Source organism: Anolis carolinensis, chromosome 1 (assembly GCF_035594765.1).
Source record: "Anolis carolinensis isolate JA03-04 chromosome 1, rAnoCar3.1.pri, whole genome shotgun sequence".
NCBI classification, from domain to species: domain Eukaryota; kingdom Metazoa; phylum Chordata; class Lepidosauria; order Squamata; family Dactyloidae; genus Anolis; species Anolis carolinensis.
The window spans coordinates 351320161-351338150 of record NC_085841.1 but is presented as its reverse complement, the minus strand read 5'-3'; the positions used below and the strand labels follow the sequence as shown (position 1 = coordinate 351338150).

The 17990-nt window shown below is 41.3% G+C and overlaps 1 protein-coding gene across 3 annotated transcripts in view; it reads right to left on the bottom strand.

The window, feature by feature from the left end:
- LOC100559032 (60 kDa lysophospholipase) overlaps positions 1–12660 on the bottom strand; it is an 88357-nt gene extending 75697 nt beyond the window's left edge. The window contains exons 1-2 of one of the 3 annotated variants that reach the window (XM_062968536.1): positions 12405–12660; positions 7694–7738 (exon numbers count right to left, since the gene is read on the bottom strand). In XM_062968536.1, the coding sequence (XP_062824606.1) occupies positions 7694–7738; positions 12405–12579 (220 nt within the window). In that variant the 5' untranslated portion in view covers positions 12580–12660. The remainder of the gene's footprint in view (positions 1–7693; positions 7739–12404) is intronic. The other 2 variants (XM_062968537.1, XM_008105139.3) reach the window with 2 other exon arrangements.
- Positions 12661–17990: the final 5330 nt, after the last annotated feature.

The window sequence follows — 17990 nt, the reverse complement described above, 5'->3', positions numbered from 1 at the left end:
GGCCTCCCTGGAGGACCTTAAGGCCCAAATGGGTACATAAGGGGAGATGCAGTCATGCAAATAGGCTGCACCCAAATCATAGAGGTCTTTATAGGTGATAACCTGCACTTTTGAATTGGGCCCGGAAACATACAGGCAGCCAGTGGAGTTGCTCTAACAAGGGAGTGGTGTGCTCCCTATAGTCAGCACCCGTTAGAAATCTGGCTGCTGTCCTTTGCACTAATTGCGGTTTCCGAACCGTCTTCATAGGCAGCCCCACGTAGAGTGCATTACGGTAATCCATCTGAGATGTAACTAAAGTGTGGACCACAGTGGCCAGATCAGACTTTCTGAGGTATGGGCGCTAATTGTGCAAAAGCCCTCCTCCAAGAGGACCCCCAAACTGAGAATGGTGGCAAAATGCCCCCTAACAACACCAAGAGCATTTGAGGACAAAAATAAATGCTATTTTTAACCATCCACTAAATATCATCGTTGCAAGCCCATAGCATGAGACACATGTATTTTGAAAGTGGAGACAAAGGAAACAGGGTATAGCTTCTCCTGGGCAAAACATTACATTTCCAAATGCAGGATCTTGGACCCTGCAGGTATGCTCCTATGGCCAAACCATGGTCACATCACATAATATAATTTATCATACACTCTCACCATGCTAAATGAGGGATCATTCACTCACGGATCATCCACAGCGTCAGGAACAATACTTATGACATAATTAAAGGTCTCAAAATAAAGAGAAGCAATTGCTATCATGAACAAACTGGCCTATATAAAGGAGGGAGGGTAGTGATTTCCTTGCATCGTATTTTACAGGCCTCCATGCTCAGATCCCATTAAAGAACAACAGCACGAACAGGGCAAAGCTTATTTTTTTAAAACATTATGTTACATACGTTATTCATCTCCCCAATGCAATCCTTGTCTACATTATCACCAAACGAACAGTTAAGGCAATTAACACTGTCGCTTTTTGCATTTCAATTGCTTCTGATCTCACTCTTTACAATACCCTCCCATCTCAACGGATGTGCCTATCCAATAACTCAAGAAAATCCATGCTGCTGAAGACAACAGCTGTAAGCAATAAATACTACTAGTTATTATCAGATATAAATAAATAAACACAATACATACTCACAGAATACCCTATTTGCCTTTTGTCAATTAATCTTGAATGTATCCAAGCACAACTATTTGAACATTGGTTGCAACACAACTCTCTTTATTCTTTTCCCTATTGGAAATGCCTGGGTCTTGCACTGAGTGTGGTATTTTCAGCCTAAGGTACTTTGTTAAAAATTCAGTAACATAGTAAGTTGCATGGGTTAACATTAGGGGGGAAAGCAGAGAAATGTTGCATTTCTATTTAAATGACAATACTGTAATTATCTGTAACTCTGCATCTCTAAAATAAATTAGTTCAGCTCAGGTTAACATCCTAAACAGGGTTTCCTGGATGCAAGTCCTACTGAATACAATAAGACTTTAACTCCATAAAAGCATAGATTTGAAATGCTCTTGAGCCCACAGGCTATAGCCCACTCCTGTCAACTGCCCAGTCTGTATTACTTGACATTTCTGATGAGGCCAGCATGCTTTGTGTTGCTCCAGAGACTAAGGCCATGTTTAATGGCCAGAATAAAGTGAGATCACCGCTCTGCAAGTATGGGGAGTCCACATGATGCATTGCTGGTGTCGCAATAGAAGCACTGCATCCAGCTATTAATGCAAGTCGAGGGATTTACTCCAGAGGTTTCAGGAAGCTCTGGTATGATCTTGGCATTTTGGAGATATGAACAGCTGGTTCCAGCTGAATGTGACCCACTTCACTTCCATACCTCAATGAACCCATTGCTAGGTTGCCACCAACAACTATTTTCCTGCCAGAGGCTTGCTGGTAATGTCATATGTTTGGTGGTGTCACACTAGAGCCCTCAGCCATGTGACCAAAAAAGCAATAGCGTGAGCAAGCTGCTTTTTGGTGACAATGCAGTGGCGACAGTCCCAATGTATCTTTATCTCAGTCAGCCATGTAGACCGCTAAAAGACTCCAGTGATGCTCTTGGGCTGCACCAGAGCAACTCCAGAGTGCTATAACTTTGAACAATCGAGTAAGTATAGAACACACCATGCAACGTGCGGGGCTTGATGAATCCAAGGCTGGAGTTAAAATTGCTGGAAGAAACATTAACAACCTTAGATATGCAGATGATACCACTCTGATGGCTGAAAGTGAGGAAGAGCTGAGGGGCCTTATCACCAAGGTGAAAGAAGAAAGTGCAAAAGCCGGGCTGCAGTTAAACATCAGGAAAACCAAGATTATGGCAACCAGACCGATTGATAACTGGCAAATAGAGGGAGAAAACGTGGAGGCAGTGACAGATTTTATATTTCTAGGAGCGAAGATGACTACAGATGCAGACTGCAGCCAGGAAATCAGAAGACATCTACTTCTTGGGAGAAGAGCAATGGCCAACCTTGACAAAATAGTGACGAGCAGAGACATCACACTGGCAACAAAGGTCCACATAGTGAAAGCAATGGTATTCCCCATAGTAACATATGGTTGTGAGAGCTGGACCATAAGGAAGGCTGAGAGAAGGAATATAGATGCTTTTGAACTTTGGTGCTGGAGGAAAATCCTGAGAGTGCCTTGGACCGCAAGAAGATCCAACCAGTCCATCCTCCAGGAAATAATACCCAGCTGCTCACTGGAGGGAAGGATATTTGAGGCAAAGATGAAGTATTTTGGCCACATCATGAGGAGACAGGAAAGCTTGGAAAAGATCATGATGCTGGGGAAAATGGAAGGAAAAAGAAAGAGAGACCGACCAAGGGCAAGATGGATGGACGGTATCCATGAAGTGACTGGCTTGACCTTGAAGGAGCTGGGGGCGGTGACAGCCAACAGGGAGCTCTGGCATGGACTGGTCCATGAGGTCATGAAGAGTTGGAAATGACTGTGCGATTGAAGAAGAAGACGACGACGATGGAGCAATGGACTCAAACTGAGGGAAAACAAATCCCACCTAAACAGTAGGAAGAACTTCCTGAAGGCAAGAGCAACCTCAGAGAGTGGAAGAATCACTTTGAAGATTTTTAGAGCCTGGATGACCACTTGTATGGGGTGCTTTGATTCTATATTCCTGCATGGCAGTATGGGTTGGATGCAATATAATAAAGCCTAAACTGGGAAACAGCGGTAGGTTTGCATCTCCCCCATGACATGGTAAATAGCAGCTGTCTACAGAAATCTTTTCCGAGCATGTAAGAGCAGCAAAACAGACAGAAAGAAAGAAAAGGCAAGAAAGCCTATATATAACTACCTACCAACAATCTGTTTAAAAAGGATAGATCTGTAAATCTGGCTTTCAAGGAGGAAATCATTTAGAAAGACTGGAGAATGGTGAAAGCAAATATAAATCCTGGTTGTACTTTGAAAGACACTTTCAAGAGAGTTCACAATGGTTTTGTGTTGTCAAAGGCTTTCATGGCCGGGATCACAGGGTTGTTGTATGTTTTCTGGGCTGTATGGCCATGTTCTAGAAGTATTCTCTCCTGACGTTTCGCCCACATCTATGGCAGGCATCCTCAGAGATTGTGAGGTTCACAATGGTTCTTTACATATGCAAGTCTTACCTGACACAGCTGCTTCAATTCACATGTAAATATTGTTTCTGTTGTGTGCCATCAAATCGTTTAGGTCTCATGGTGGCCCCAAGGCCACCATGAGACAATATCTTGAATTATGGATAAAATGATTGCTGAAACACCCAATATGTATAGGAACCTATCTCCATTCCTTCTATATTCATTTGTACCTTTTCTGTTAAGGAAGTATTTACTTTGTTAACTGAGGTGTGTGTGTGTGTGTGTGTGTGTGTGTGTGTGTGTGTGTGTATGGTACAGCTGAGTGACTCAAATGGGTTCATTCTCTCTAGAGCAGTGGTTCTCAACCTGTAGGTCTCCAGATGTTTTTGGACTTCAACTCCCAGAAATCCTAACAGCTGGTACACTGGCTGGGATTTCTGGGCGTTGTAGTCCAAAACACCTGGGGACCCACAGGTTGAGAACCACTGCTCTAGAGATTGTATAAGGTAAAGGTAAAGGTTTCCCCTGATGTTAAGTCCAGTCGTGACCAACTCTGGAGGTTGGTGCTCATCTCCATTTCTAGGCCAAAGAGCCGGCGTTGTCCATAGACATCTCCAATGTCATGTGGCCGGCATGACTGCATGGACCGCCGTTACCTTCCCGCCGGAGTGGTACCTATTGATCTACTCACATTTGCATGTTTTTGAACTGCTAGGTTGGCAGGAGATGGGGCTAACAGCGGGCACTCATTCCTCTCCCAGGATTTGAACCTGGGACCTTTTGGTCCGCAAGTTCAGCAGCTCAGCGCTTTAACACACTGTGCCACCAGGGGCCCCCACCTAGAGGTTGTATGGATGGCCCAAAAAAAGGAAGAAAAATTCCAGAAGTGCCTGGAACTCTCCTTCTGGTTTCAAAAAACATTACAGGGGAAGTGGAGCTCTATAATGTATTTAAAAGTGAATCACTTGAAGGAGATGCAATTAATTCTTCATTGTCTTGTGATTGGTCTAAGGATACTCCTGAGATTTAAGGGGGTTACAGAACCAAAAACACATCCCTGAGAGGGTTCATGTGGCCCTGCTTATGCATGGCCTAGAGCAGGCATGGGCAAACTTGGGCCCTCTGAGTGTTTTGGATTTCAACTCCCACAATTCCTAACAGCCTACTGGCTGTTAGGAATTGTGGGAGTTGAAGTCCAAAACACCCAGAGGGCCCAAGTTTGCCCATGCCTGGCCTAGAGCCATGGCTCTCAAGGAGAAACTGATTAAACAGATTGGGAAACACAGAAAAATGCTTCCTTTTACATGAGTCTCTGCAGAATGTGTATCTTTACCATAAGCCTTCAGCCCTGTCCCATCAGTCCAAGTCATTAGTCCAGTGACAGTATAAAACAAGGCTTTCCATGAAAGCAGGTCCTCATTTGTTCAACTCCCTCCCAAGACAATGTTCAAACTATGTATGTTATTCCATGAGGTTTTAAAAACTAACTAGTAGTGTTTTTTTAGTCTGTTCTGAAAAAATGTTCTCTCTCACTGGGGGTCATGGTGGGTAGAGAAGTGATTAAGAAATATTTTCCATAAACAAATAAATTATGTCTTTCGCTTGTGCCATCACTATTCCCACTGTCCAATACGCCTCCTTTTTATATTCAAGGGAAACCAAGAATGTTTTGCACCTGTTGGGTACATAGTAACCTTGAACTGACTGGATGGGAGCCAGAGTGAGGCTTGGGCAAAAGAAACTTTTCCTTTCCTTCCACGGCCCCTGTGCAATTCAGAAACAAGCACACATCTACTTTGTCAGGATTTTAAACTCAGAATGTCTGTTTTAATCATAATGTAAACAAGGTAAAAGTAAAGGTAAAGGATTTCTCCTGACATTAAGTCCAGTCGTGTCCGACTCTGGGGGTTGGTGCTCATCTCTATTTCTAAGCCGAAGAGCCAGCATTGTCTGTAGACACCTCCAAGGTCATGTGGCCGGCATGACTGCATGGAGTGCCATTAACTTCCTGCCGGAGCAGTACCTATTGATCTATTCACATTTGCATATTTTCAAACTGCTAGGTTGGCAGAAGCTAGAGCTAACAACAGGAGCTCACCCCACTTCCCAGATTCGAACTGTCAACCTTTCGGTCAGCAAATTCAGCAGCTCAGCGGTTTAACCCGCTGTGCTACCACAGGCTCAATGCAAACAAAGGGAGGAGAAATTTTACCTTTTGCCACATTTTATTTTTAACCAATTTGTAAAATTGTTGTGAAATATCATTAGCCTATGATCTTGAAAAGGATTAGGTGAATAAATAGCATCATCATTGTCATTCTGCTTACAAAATCACTTTTATATAGATTGATCAGGATAGTTAAATAAAGGCAAAAGGGCAAATATTTCCCACTTTCCCAGCATGTGCTTTTGAGTCCCAGTCTCCTTAAGTAGAAGTGACAGGATGATGTGGATTCAGGAACCAAACCCTCAATTTCCGTGTTTGCTAAATTACAATAACCATTTCCCTTCTTGCCATATCCCTCAACACAGATTGGAATCTGTGCTTCATTAATAAATATACAGTGAAGGAGAGTGATAAGCCCACTTTCGCCTGCATTCTTTAACAACTGTGATTGCAAGAACGATAGGACGTGGAAAAGTTTTGTTTTTGTTATTGTGTAACTTCAAAGTCGTTTATAACTTATGGAGGGCCTATCACAAGATTTTCTTGAAATTATTTGTACTGAAGGTGGGTTGCTTTTGCCTTCCTCTGAAGCAGAGAGAGCGTGATGTGCCCAACTTCACCCAGTGGGTTTCCATGACTGAACGGGGATTTGAAGCCTGGTCGCCAGAGTCTAAGGATACAACTACACTGTAGAATTAATGCAGTTTGGTACCACTTTAACTGCGTTGGATCAATACTATGGATCCCTAGGATTTGTAGTCTAGTAAAGCACCAACCCCTTTTGGCAGGGAAGTTTTACAAAGTGCTTGTAAAACTTCAACTCTTATGATTCCGTTGTATTGAGTCATAGGAGTTAGTGTCAAACTGCACTTATTCTACAATGTAGGTCAGGCATGGGCAAACTTTGGCCCTCCAGGTGTTTTGGACTTCAACTCCCACAATTCCTAACAGCCGGAAGGCTCCTAGGAGCCCTATTCAGAGTTCTACACAATTTTACACCCTGAATGTTTAGTTATTATTATTGTTCTGGTTTTAATTCTGTTGATGTGCATTATTTTTTATGTATTTATGTTTTTAATTGATTGTTCTGTGTTTTAACTTGTGTTGTTGGGCCCCATGTGCGCCGCCCTGAGTCCCTTCGGGGAGATGGAGGCGAGATACAAAAATAAAGTTATTATTATTATTATAATCCAAAAGTAATTTTATACACAACATCAGAGAGCAAAGGTGCTGCTATCTCAGCAGGTCATGCTAACAATTCAGATTTTGGATTATTTCACATTTCTGAATTCTGGATAAGGAATGCTAAGTTGTATTTATACTTCACTTCGCTTCACTTTATTTCTTAATTAGTCGCTCTCCACCAGAGTGCTCCGAGAGACTTACAATTTAAAATATCATTCCACAATATAAAAACATTCAACATAAAAACATTCAAAAGTGACTATTTGGCAAATTAGATCTGATTTACTTAAATGCACAACCAAACAGCCAAGTCTTGAGCACTTTTACAAAAGGTCGCAACTCTGACATTGCTCTAATATATGGAGGCAATGAGTTCCACAGAATTGGAGCATAGGTCGAAAAGACTCTACGCCTTGTATCTTCCAGGTGTACCTCCCTAGGGCCCAATACGTATAGGAGATTTTCCTGGGAGGATCGAGGTGACCACTGATGGAAGAAAGGAATGAGGCGGTCCCTAAGATATAATGGTCCTTGGCCATTTCGAGCTTTAAATGTCAGGATCAGTATCTTGTAAGAGATCCGATATTCTATTGGTAGCCAATGCAGTTGTTTCAGAATCGGTGTAATATGGGATCTTATAGATGATCTCGCTAGCAGCCTGGCCGCCGCATTTTGGACCATTCGGATCTTCTAGGTTTTTATCTTCGGAAGGCCGGCATATCTAGTGGTGATTGTTGCATGGATTACCGTTGCCAATGCTTCTGTCGAAAGGTAGGATGCCAATTTCCTTGCCTGGCGAAGATGAAAAAAGGCCTGCTTACTTATGGCAGAGATGAGTCCAACACAAGGCCAAGGCTTTTAACAGTAGCAGACGGAACCAGAACTTCCCCATCAAAATCAGGCAGTGACTGGATTAACTCTGGTGGCTGGCCGGGCCAGAGTATCTCAGTTTTCAAGGGATTCACTTTCGGTCTACTAGCTCGCAGCCAACTCATTACTGCTTCCAAACACAGCTTAAAGTTCTCAGGAATCGTGGTTGTCCCAGGTTCGAGACGCAAGAGTAGCTGGGTATCATCTGCATACTGGTAGCACTCTATGCCAAAGCTCTGCACTAGTCCAGCAAGTGGTCGGACGTATACTCCTATACACACCCCAATGGTAATTTTATGCACATTTTTTAAACAATTTCGTGAATGAAACAATATCAGAGAGCAAAGGTGTCACTATCTCAGCCACCCATGCAGACAATTTAGAATTTGGAGTATTTCCAGAATTCCAGATAATAAGCTATACATGTGCATTAGACTAAAATTTGTGCATCACATTGAAAGTAGGCAGGTGCGTCTTTTTGTTTTTCTTTCAATTATTGGCCAAGGCTTTCCTTGATAAATTTCTGCCCGATGCATACATCTATGTATGCAGAGAAGGAACCTACAAATTATTCCTGTGGTCTGTTATTATTTCTTGTTGTTGGTTATCAGTTGTTGCTGTTATATCAGCTATCTGAAGACACAATTGAAGACCTATCTCTTTTGGCAGGTCTACCTAGTTAATTTTAAGTAGTCAATTTTAATTCACATTTTATTTAGTGGATTTTAAGGAGCGCAATTTGTGCCAGCAGGACTGCTGACTTGAAGGTTGGGTTGCTGACCTAAAGGTTGCCAGTTCGAATCCAACCCAGGGAGAGTGTGGTTGAGCTCCCTCTATCAGCTCCAGCTCCAAGCAGGGACATGAGAGAAGCCTCTCAAAAGGATAGTAAAAACATCAAGACATACAAGCATCCCCTGAGTAACATCCTTGCTGATGGACAATTTTCTCACACCAGAAGCGACTTGCAGTTTCTCAAGTCGCTCCTGACATGAAAAAAGTGGATGTTAACATGTATTTTAACTCTATATCTTGTATGTCTTTTAATAGTGTTTTTAATCTCTTGTCTCAAGCTACAGGGAGAGGCAGGTAATAAATTCATTATTATACGTATGTATTCTCTACTTCTTTGTCTTGATCAAGACCTAAGCCACTATATAAAGCTGGCTCTCTGTGGAACAGTTAGTCACTTATAATGTGATTTTGTTATAGAATAGCATCCCTTTAGCAAACATATAACTTCAAAAAGGTTAATTTCATCAAGTGTCTTTTGCTGTCTTTCGGAAGCAGTTAAAAACAGGGATGTTCTGTCGTGCATTCGATTAGACAAATCCGCTATATCCTGGCCCTTACCCACATCAAAATTTGCCCTGTCATGTTATAGTTTGATTTCCATCCCATATTTATCTTACCTACTTGCTTTGACTATTTGATATATGTTCTATTTTGATATAGACACTCTTTTTATCAGTTTGATTGTTTGCCCATTTATGTCCATATTGGACCTTTTAATGCTGTGGATGATTGTTTATATTTCCTACTCTCAATTATATCCTCTGACAATCTACATGGCCCTAAAGTTCTGACCAGAACTATCAACATCTTACTTTACGCTGATGATAGGGTGATCATAGCAATGTCTCCAGTGGGACTGAGAAGATCTCTGGCAAAATTCAATTTGTATTGAGAGCTAAATTCCCTCATTATGCACAAGGATAAATCCAAAATTATGGTCTTTGGGAAAAACAGGAAGCGGTACACTTGGACCCTAAATGGTGTACACTTGGAACAAACTAATAGCTACAAATATCTAGGCATTACGTTTTCATCATCTGGTGCTTGGTCTAACCCAGGGGTCCCCAAACTAAGGCCCTCCAAGGTCATTTACCTGGCCCCCACTCTTAGTTTTAGACTTTGCCTCGCCCAAAGTCTGATATGACTTGAAAGCACACAATACCAACAATCCTACTTAACTTGACTATCTCATTGGCCAGAAGCAGGCCCAGACGTCCCATTGAAATCCTGATAGGTTTATGTTGGTTAAAATTGTTTTTATTTTTAAATATTGTATTGTTCTTTCATTTACTAATACTGTGCTATGGTAACAATTGAATATATTGTGTATACATATAATATTGATACTAATATTATAATGTAATACAATATAATACTAATAATTATACAATATAATATTAAGTATATATTATATATTAAATGGAATATTACTAATAATATTACGGTATAGTGGTATAGGACAATATAGTAATATATAATGCTAATATTGTGCTATGCCAATAATATAATATATTATACGTACATACAACTTGTAAGCCGCTCTGAGTCCCCTTCGGGGTGAGAGAGGGTAGGGTATAAATGTAGTAAATAAATAAATAGTTGTTGTTGGGTTGTTGTTGGTTTTTTTGCACTACAAATAAGACTTGTGCACTGTGTATAGGAATTTGTTCGTATTTTTTTTCAAATGATAATTCGGCCCCTCAACAGCCTGAGGGACCATGAACCGGCCCTCCGCTTAAAAAGTTTGAGGACTCCTGGTCTAACCATATTACTCATAGTATACAAAGAGCAACAAAAGCAGCAGGTTCCATTTACAAGCTGTACCATCATAGATACCCAGGCACAATCAGACCTGCCCTGGAAGTCTTTAAGAAAAAAAATAATGCCAACACTTATATTTGGGGCTGAAATTTGGGGGCACACCAATTTGGCCAAAATCGAAGCCTTCCAAGTTAAGCAGCTTTGCATTCTCCTGGGCCTTTCCAGAACAACACTGATGGCTGCAGTAAGGGCAGAGCTAGGAATGCTCCCAGTAAAAGCTCAAATTTTAATGAGACAATTCAATTACTGGTCAAAGGTAAATCGGATGAATTCCAGTAGACTTCCTCACCTATGTTTAGAGGATCAAGACCAGCGTGCCCACAAGTCATCATGGGTAGTGGCCTTAAACAATGAGATGGCTAAAATTGGCCTTCCTTTACGATTTCTGAATGATCTAGGACCTAGGGCAAAACAAGGGCTCATGCAACGCACTCATAATATCTATGCTCAATTGGACCTAGCAAGTATAGGTAGGTCTTCTGCCACAAAGTTTTTAGCCTCCCACAAAATGAATATTCATTTAGAACACTATCTGACCATTCCAGTTCCGTTACCCTTAAGAAGAATATATACCAGGGCCAGGTTTGAAAAACTCGGTATTATGATGCAAACTGGTCGCTACGGTAACATCCCAAGAAATGAGAGATTTTGTGTCTGGGAAGAACAAATAGTGGAAGATATCGAACATTTTTTGATTGACTGCCCAGCATATGCTGAACTTCGACACAGCTATCATTCACACATATACACTGTTAGTTTTGTATAATTTGGGTTCACCAAAGGATCTGGTGAACTCAATTCCCATCTATTCCTGCTATATGTTTTTAGAACAGGCAGGGGCAAACTTCGACTCTCCAGATGTTTTGGACCTCAACTCCCAGAAACCCCAGCCAATAATTTATAAATATACAATATATTGTATGGGTAGACTCACATAATCCAGTTCAAAGCAGATAACACGGGTTATCTGCCTTGATAATCCAGTTTATATGACAGTGTAGACTCACATAATCCAGTTCAAAGCGGATAACACGGGTTATCTGCTTTGATAATCCAGTTTATATGACAGTGTAGACTCACATAATCCAGTTCAAAGCAGATAATGTGGGTACTCTGCTTTGATAATATGGATTATACAACAGTGTGGACTCACATAATCCAGTGCAAGGCAGATAATGTGGGTACTCTGCTTTGATAATCTGGATCATATGGCAGTGTAGATTAATATAATCCAGTTCAAAGCAGATAACATGGATACTCTGCTTTGATAATCTGGATCATATGGCAGTGTAGATTCATATAATCCAGTTCAAAGAAGATAACGTGGGTTATCTGCTTTGATAATCTGAATTTTATCTATATATATATAATTTACCTTATCTATACCCTGTCTTCCTCTACCCTGAAAGGGGACTCAAGGCAGTTTATATGGCAGTGTAGACTCACATAATCCAGTTCAAAGCAGATAATGTGGATTCTCTGCTTTGATAATCTGGATTATACGACAGTGTGGACTCACATAATCCAGTTCAATGCAGATAATGTGGATGATTTGATTTGATAATCTGGATTATATGGCAATTAAGTCTCACATAAGACAGTTCAAAGCAGATGTAGGTTATCTGCTTTGATAATCTGGATTATATGACAGAGTGGACCCACATAATCCAGTTCAAAGCAGATGTGTTATTTGCTTTGATACTCCGGATTATATGGCAGTGTGGACTCACATAATCCAGTTCAAGGCAGTAAAAGTGTTATTTGCTTTGATAATCCGGATTATATGGCAGTGTGGACTCACATAATTCAGTTCAAGGCAGTAAAAGTGTTATTTGCTTTGATTATTTCGGATTATATGGCAGTGTGGACTCACATAATCCAGTTCAAAGCAGGTAAAGTGGGTTACCTGCTTTGATAATCCGGACTATATGGCAATGCAGACCCCCAAGAGCCCACCTGCAATTTCCCCACTCACCCTCCGACTGATGGGGCACCATCCCGATGGTCCCTCCCGTGTTGATCACCAGCACCCGCACCTCGGCCGTGCAGGCGCAGCCGCCCCCGATCTCGAGCACCGCAGGAGGGACCGCGCAGCCCAAAGCCCTGCTCAGGAGGCTGCCTCCCCGGGTGGCGTGGCTCGTCTCCCCCATGGCCAGCGCTCATTCACCGCGGAGACGGAGAGAATGCTCTGCCGGAGGAGAGAGCGCGGGCACTTGTAGAGCGGCGCTGGGCCACGCCCCTTTCCGGACCGGACCGCTCTCATTGGCTGGGCTCTGGCCCCGCCCCCTTGTGCAGGGAAGAGAAGGACACAACTCAGAAAGATGACCCTGATGAAGATTTCTGGACACAGCCCAAGGTCCAAACTACTCCACTACACTGAATGTATTCAGTTTCTAATGAAGCAGGGAAATCCAAGGTTTTTCCGCCCTCATTAAACATTAAAACGGTTGCTGATGTAATTAATGGGCAACTTGCCCACAATAGTGCCCTTTAATCCAGTGAGGCATGTTTCCAAAACAAAGCACAAGGGACTTGAGGTTGGTTGGGAATACATTAAAATCTGAAAGCCATTTAAAGAGATGTTATCTTTTTATTATACATTTTCCAACAGAATATGTTGCCAGGCATGGGCAAACTTTGGCCCTCCAGGTGTTTTGGACTTCAACTCCCACAATTCCCAACAGCCTACAGGATAATTTCAACAGAAAGGAGGGAACCATGAAAATGAACAAAATCCAGATACCAGTATGGGGCCGGGCTGTGGCGCAATAAATCACTACTGACCGAGAGGTCATGAGTTCGAAGCCTGGGTCGGGTTAAGCCCCCAACCATTAAATAGCCCGGCTTGCTGTTGACCTATGCAGCCCCGAAAGACAGTTGCATCTGTCAAGTAGGGAAATTTAGGTACGCTTTATGCGGGAGGCTAATTTAACTAATTTACAACACCATAAAACTGCCAGCAAAACACGAGGAAAGGAATGAGGAAGTACAGCCACTAGTGGACGGTGAAGCAACAGCTCCCCCTGTGGCCGGAATCGTGAAGCTGGAAAAATGTTAAATGCCTCTGTGTCTCTCTATACTGTATGTTGTTTGTCTGTTGGCATTGAATGTTTGCCATATATGTGTTCATTGTAATCCGCCCTGAGTCCCCTTCGGGGTGAGAAGGGCGGAATATAAATACTGTAAATAAATAAATAAATAAATTTTTAAAAACTCTAAAATTAGGACAGTAAATAAAGAGCAACACTCAAAAACAGGAGAATTCCAGACAGGAAACAATCAGGGCCAGCTAATCACCTCCCAACTATGGCTTCCCCCCAGGCTGGAAGCAGCCAGGCATTGAAGCTGCAAGGCCATTCAATGCTAACCAAGGTGGTCAATTGCAACATTCAGACTTTCCTCAAACAGACAAGAGTTCTTTCTCCCACCTTGGACCTTTCACAAATACAGTAGAGTCTCACTTATCCAAGCTAAACGGGCCAGCAGAAGCTTGGATAAGCGAATATCTTGGATAATAAGGAGGGATTAAGGAAAAGCCTATTAAATATCAAATTATGATTTTACAAATTAAGCATCAAAACATCATGTTATACAACACATTTGACAGAAAAAGTAGCTCAATACGCAGTAATGTTATGTTGTAATTACCGTATTTACGAATTTAGCACCAAAATATCATGATATATTGAAAACATTGTCTACAAAAATGCATTGGATAATCCAGAAGCTTGGATAAGCGAGTCTTGGATACGTGAGACTCTACTGTATTATTATACATTTTCCAACAGCATATACCAGGTATGGGCAAACGTTGACCCTCCAGGTATTTTGGACTTCAACTCCCACAATTCCTAACAGCCTACTGGACAATTTCAACAGAAAGGAGGAAACCATGAAAATGAACAAAATCTGGCCACCAGTATTAAAAAAAACTCTAAACAACACTCAAAAACAGGGGAATTCTAGACATGAAACAATCATGGCCAGAGAACACCTCCCAACAAAGGATTCCCTCAGGTAGGAAGCAGCCAGGCTTCGAAGCTGCAAGGCCATTCAATGCTAACCAAGGTGGTCAATTGCAACATTCACACTTTCCTCAAACAGACAAGAGTTCTTTCTCCCACCCTGGACCTTTCACAAATAAATCTCACTTGTTTAGTTTCCAACAGACCTCACAATCTCTGAGGATGCCTGCCATAGATGTGGGCAAAACGCCAGGAGAGAATGCTTCTGGAACATGGCCATACAGCCCGGAAAATTCACAGCAACCCAGTGATTCTGGCCATGAAAGCCTTCGACAATATATTTGAAATATCAATCTTAACCTCATTTTTTCCACTCCACATCTTAATACATTCTCTAAGTAATTCCTAACTGGATCCCCACATGCTCTTACTTATTGTAACATTTTCTATTTTATCTATATTGTTCAATTTACAATTTGTTATTTTCACATTTAACATACTTATTATATAATTATACCAATTTGTCAGAGTTCACTTATCTTTCCATCCCCTCACTAAAACAATTTGAGCACACGCTACTCATTTGTCAACCATCCTTTCCTTTTACACATTGCAAACTCCTGGTATCCTTGCATGTAATACATTTCTATTGGCTATTATTATTTGAAGATTTAACATTCTATATTAATTTCTCCTTCAATAATTCCTGTCCTTTCCCCCTGGTAAAAAAACGTGAAAATTGTGCAGGGGTCCTGTACCAGTTTTGTAGCATTTTCCTTCTTTGTGCATTATATTTTTTCTTTTGCTATATTACTTATTTCCCTTTGGATGTCTTCCCTCTCAATTTCCATATCCATTATCCACGCTTAAAATATTTCCTCTATTATTTCTTCTTTTACTGGTATAATTTGGTTGGGAATAAGTTAAAATCTGAAAGGCAACAGTGCTCTGCTCTGCCACATAAAGTCACACATAAAAATGGAAATATGTTTTAATATGTGTCTTTTAAAGCTGGGAGGAGAGGCAGCCAAGAAGTAAATAATAATAATAGTAATAGTAATAATAATAATAATACAGTAGAGTCTAACTTATCCAACATAAACGGGCCAGCAGAATGTTGGATAAGTGAACACGTTGGATAATAAGGAAGGATTAAGGAAAAGCCTATTAAATGTCAAATTACATTATGATTTTACAAATTAAGAACCAAAAACATCATGTTTTACAACTAATCGACAGAAAAAGTAGTCCACAACATGGTAACGTTATGTAGTAATTACTGTATTTATGAATTTAGCACCAGAACATCGCAATATATTGAAAACACTGACTACAAAAACATTGGCTACTAACAAATTGACTACAAAGATAGAACTGCATAAAATGAACTTACAGTAGCAACATTGTCAGAAATTAAATCTATAAAAAGTTCAATTCTTGCTGTCTAGAGAAACAGCTGTGGATCGGGGTGGGAGGCAAACTGCGCTGGATAATCCAGAACGTTGGATAAGCGGATGTTGGATAAGTGAGACTCTACTGTAATAATAATCTAGGGGACACAAGGAAAGGGGCTACATGATAAAAAGTGGAATGGTGTGATGATGATGATGATAATGATGATGATGATGAATGATTCAGATGCTAAAATGCAAACAAGATACCATGATACATGTGTTGTCGAAGGCTTTCATGGCCGGGATCACAGGGTTGTTGTATATTTTCCAGGCTATATGGCCATGTTCAGAAGTATTCTCTCCTGACATTTTGCCCACATCTATGGCAGGCATCCTCAGAGGTTGTGAGGATGCCTCTGAGGATGCCTGCCACAGATGTGGGCAAAACGTCAGGAGAGAATACTTCTGGAACACGGCCATACAGCCTGGAAAATATACAACAACCCTACCATGATACACTTCAGTTCGGGCATTCGTTATGACAAATCACACATCCAAGGAAAATCCAGAAAGGTAGACTACTCTGTTGATTTCCACCAACAAAGCAGCTCTAAGTTTTCATCTCCACTAGGGGGAGCTGTTTGCTGATATTCAGTCATAAAGATAAATGAGACTTCAAGATCAAGCCTCACTTACACACAAAATGTTTATATTGAGTAGAATAATAGAATAGAGTTGGAAGAGACCACATGGGCCATCTAGTCCAACCCCCTGACATGCAGGAAAAGCACAAAGTACCCCCAACAGATGGCCAACTAGCCTCGGTTTAAAAGCCTCTAAGGAAAGAGCTTCCACCGCACCCCGAGGCAGAGAGTTCCATGGTTGAACAGCTCTTCTTACAGTCAGGAAGTTTTTCCTAATGTTCAGGTGGAATCTCCTTTGCTGTAATTTGAACCCATTACTCCTAATAATAATGATAATAATAATGATAACAACAACAACAACAACTTTATTCTGATATCCCACCACCATCTCATGTCTCCTCTCAACCTTCTCTTCTGCAAGCTAAACATACCCAGCTCTTTAAGATGCTCCTCATAGGGCATGGTCTGCAACTGCAAAGTTTAGCTGGGAAAACCTTTTTCCTCCTGTCAGCGACTGTAGATATAATCAGAAGGAAAGCCTAATGGGAGTAGCTGGTGTTGTCTGTGAAGCTTATTTCACTATACCACTGAATGTACTGAGTCTGGATCCAAGCCACTTTGAATCCCAGTTTTGAGGGAAAGACAGGGTGTTTGTTTTCAAAATGAATCAACTTGTTCAACCATGGAATATGCTGCCTCAGGTACTGTGGAGTTTTCTTCTCTTGAGGTTTTTAAGGAGATGCTGGACAGCCATCTGTCGGGAATGGTTTGATTGTATGTTCCTACATAGCAGGGGGCTGGACTGGATGACTCTTGTGGTCCCTTCCAACTCCATGACTTTATGATCAAGTGAACAGCTCCATTCCCTTGGGACAGGATGATTCCTGAGAAGTCTTCTGGTGTTAACCAGAAAAAGAAAGGTCACCACCAAGATCTAGAAGGTAGCATCTCACTAAACTTTTGGTGCTTCTTCTCCTATCCTTCTGGGGTAAGATTATTCCTCACAATCCGATCGGATAGCAGGTGGAAGATTATTACTGAGAGCCGTATAGTAACAACTCACTAAGCTGTTGGTGCTTCTTCTCTTATCTCCACAGGACAAAATGGTTTCTGAAAAGTAATCTAGTATTATCTGGAAAGGTTACGTGATAGAAGCTCATTGAACTTTCTGCTTCTTATTCCATATTTTCTAGGCCCCTCCTATGCCACTGTACTATGCTACCGTGCATTGTTTCATTCTCAGTCAGAATAAGATTATTTTCTATAGAAAATGGAAAATGTGCCAAAGTTGTACAAGATACTCAAACAACAAAGGTGGAGGTTGCTCTGGGTCAGTCTGAAAGCCTAGTGTTGAAAGGCCAGGGCTTGGGTGCCAGAGCGGTCAACAGTAAAAAAATTTAAACAAGAATTTAACACAGTGTTTGCACATGCAAATGCAGAACTAGCTCCCTATTACCCTATAAAAGAGATTAGATGAACTACTGTTTAGTTATAGTCGCAGGCTGGAAGAACTAGCTCAAACCACTGAGTGCTGGAATCAAATACGTCAGGAAATGTG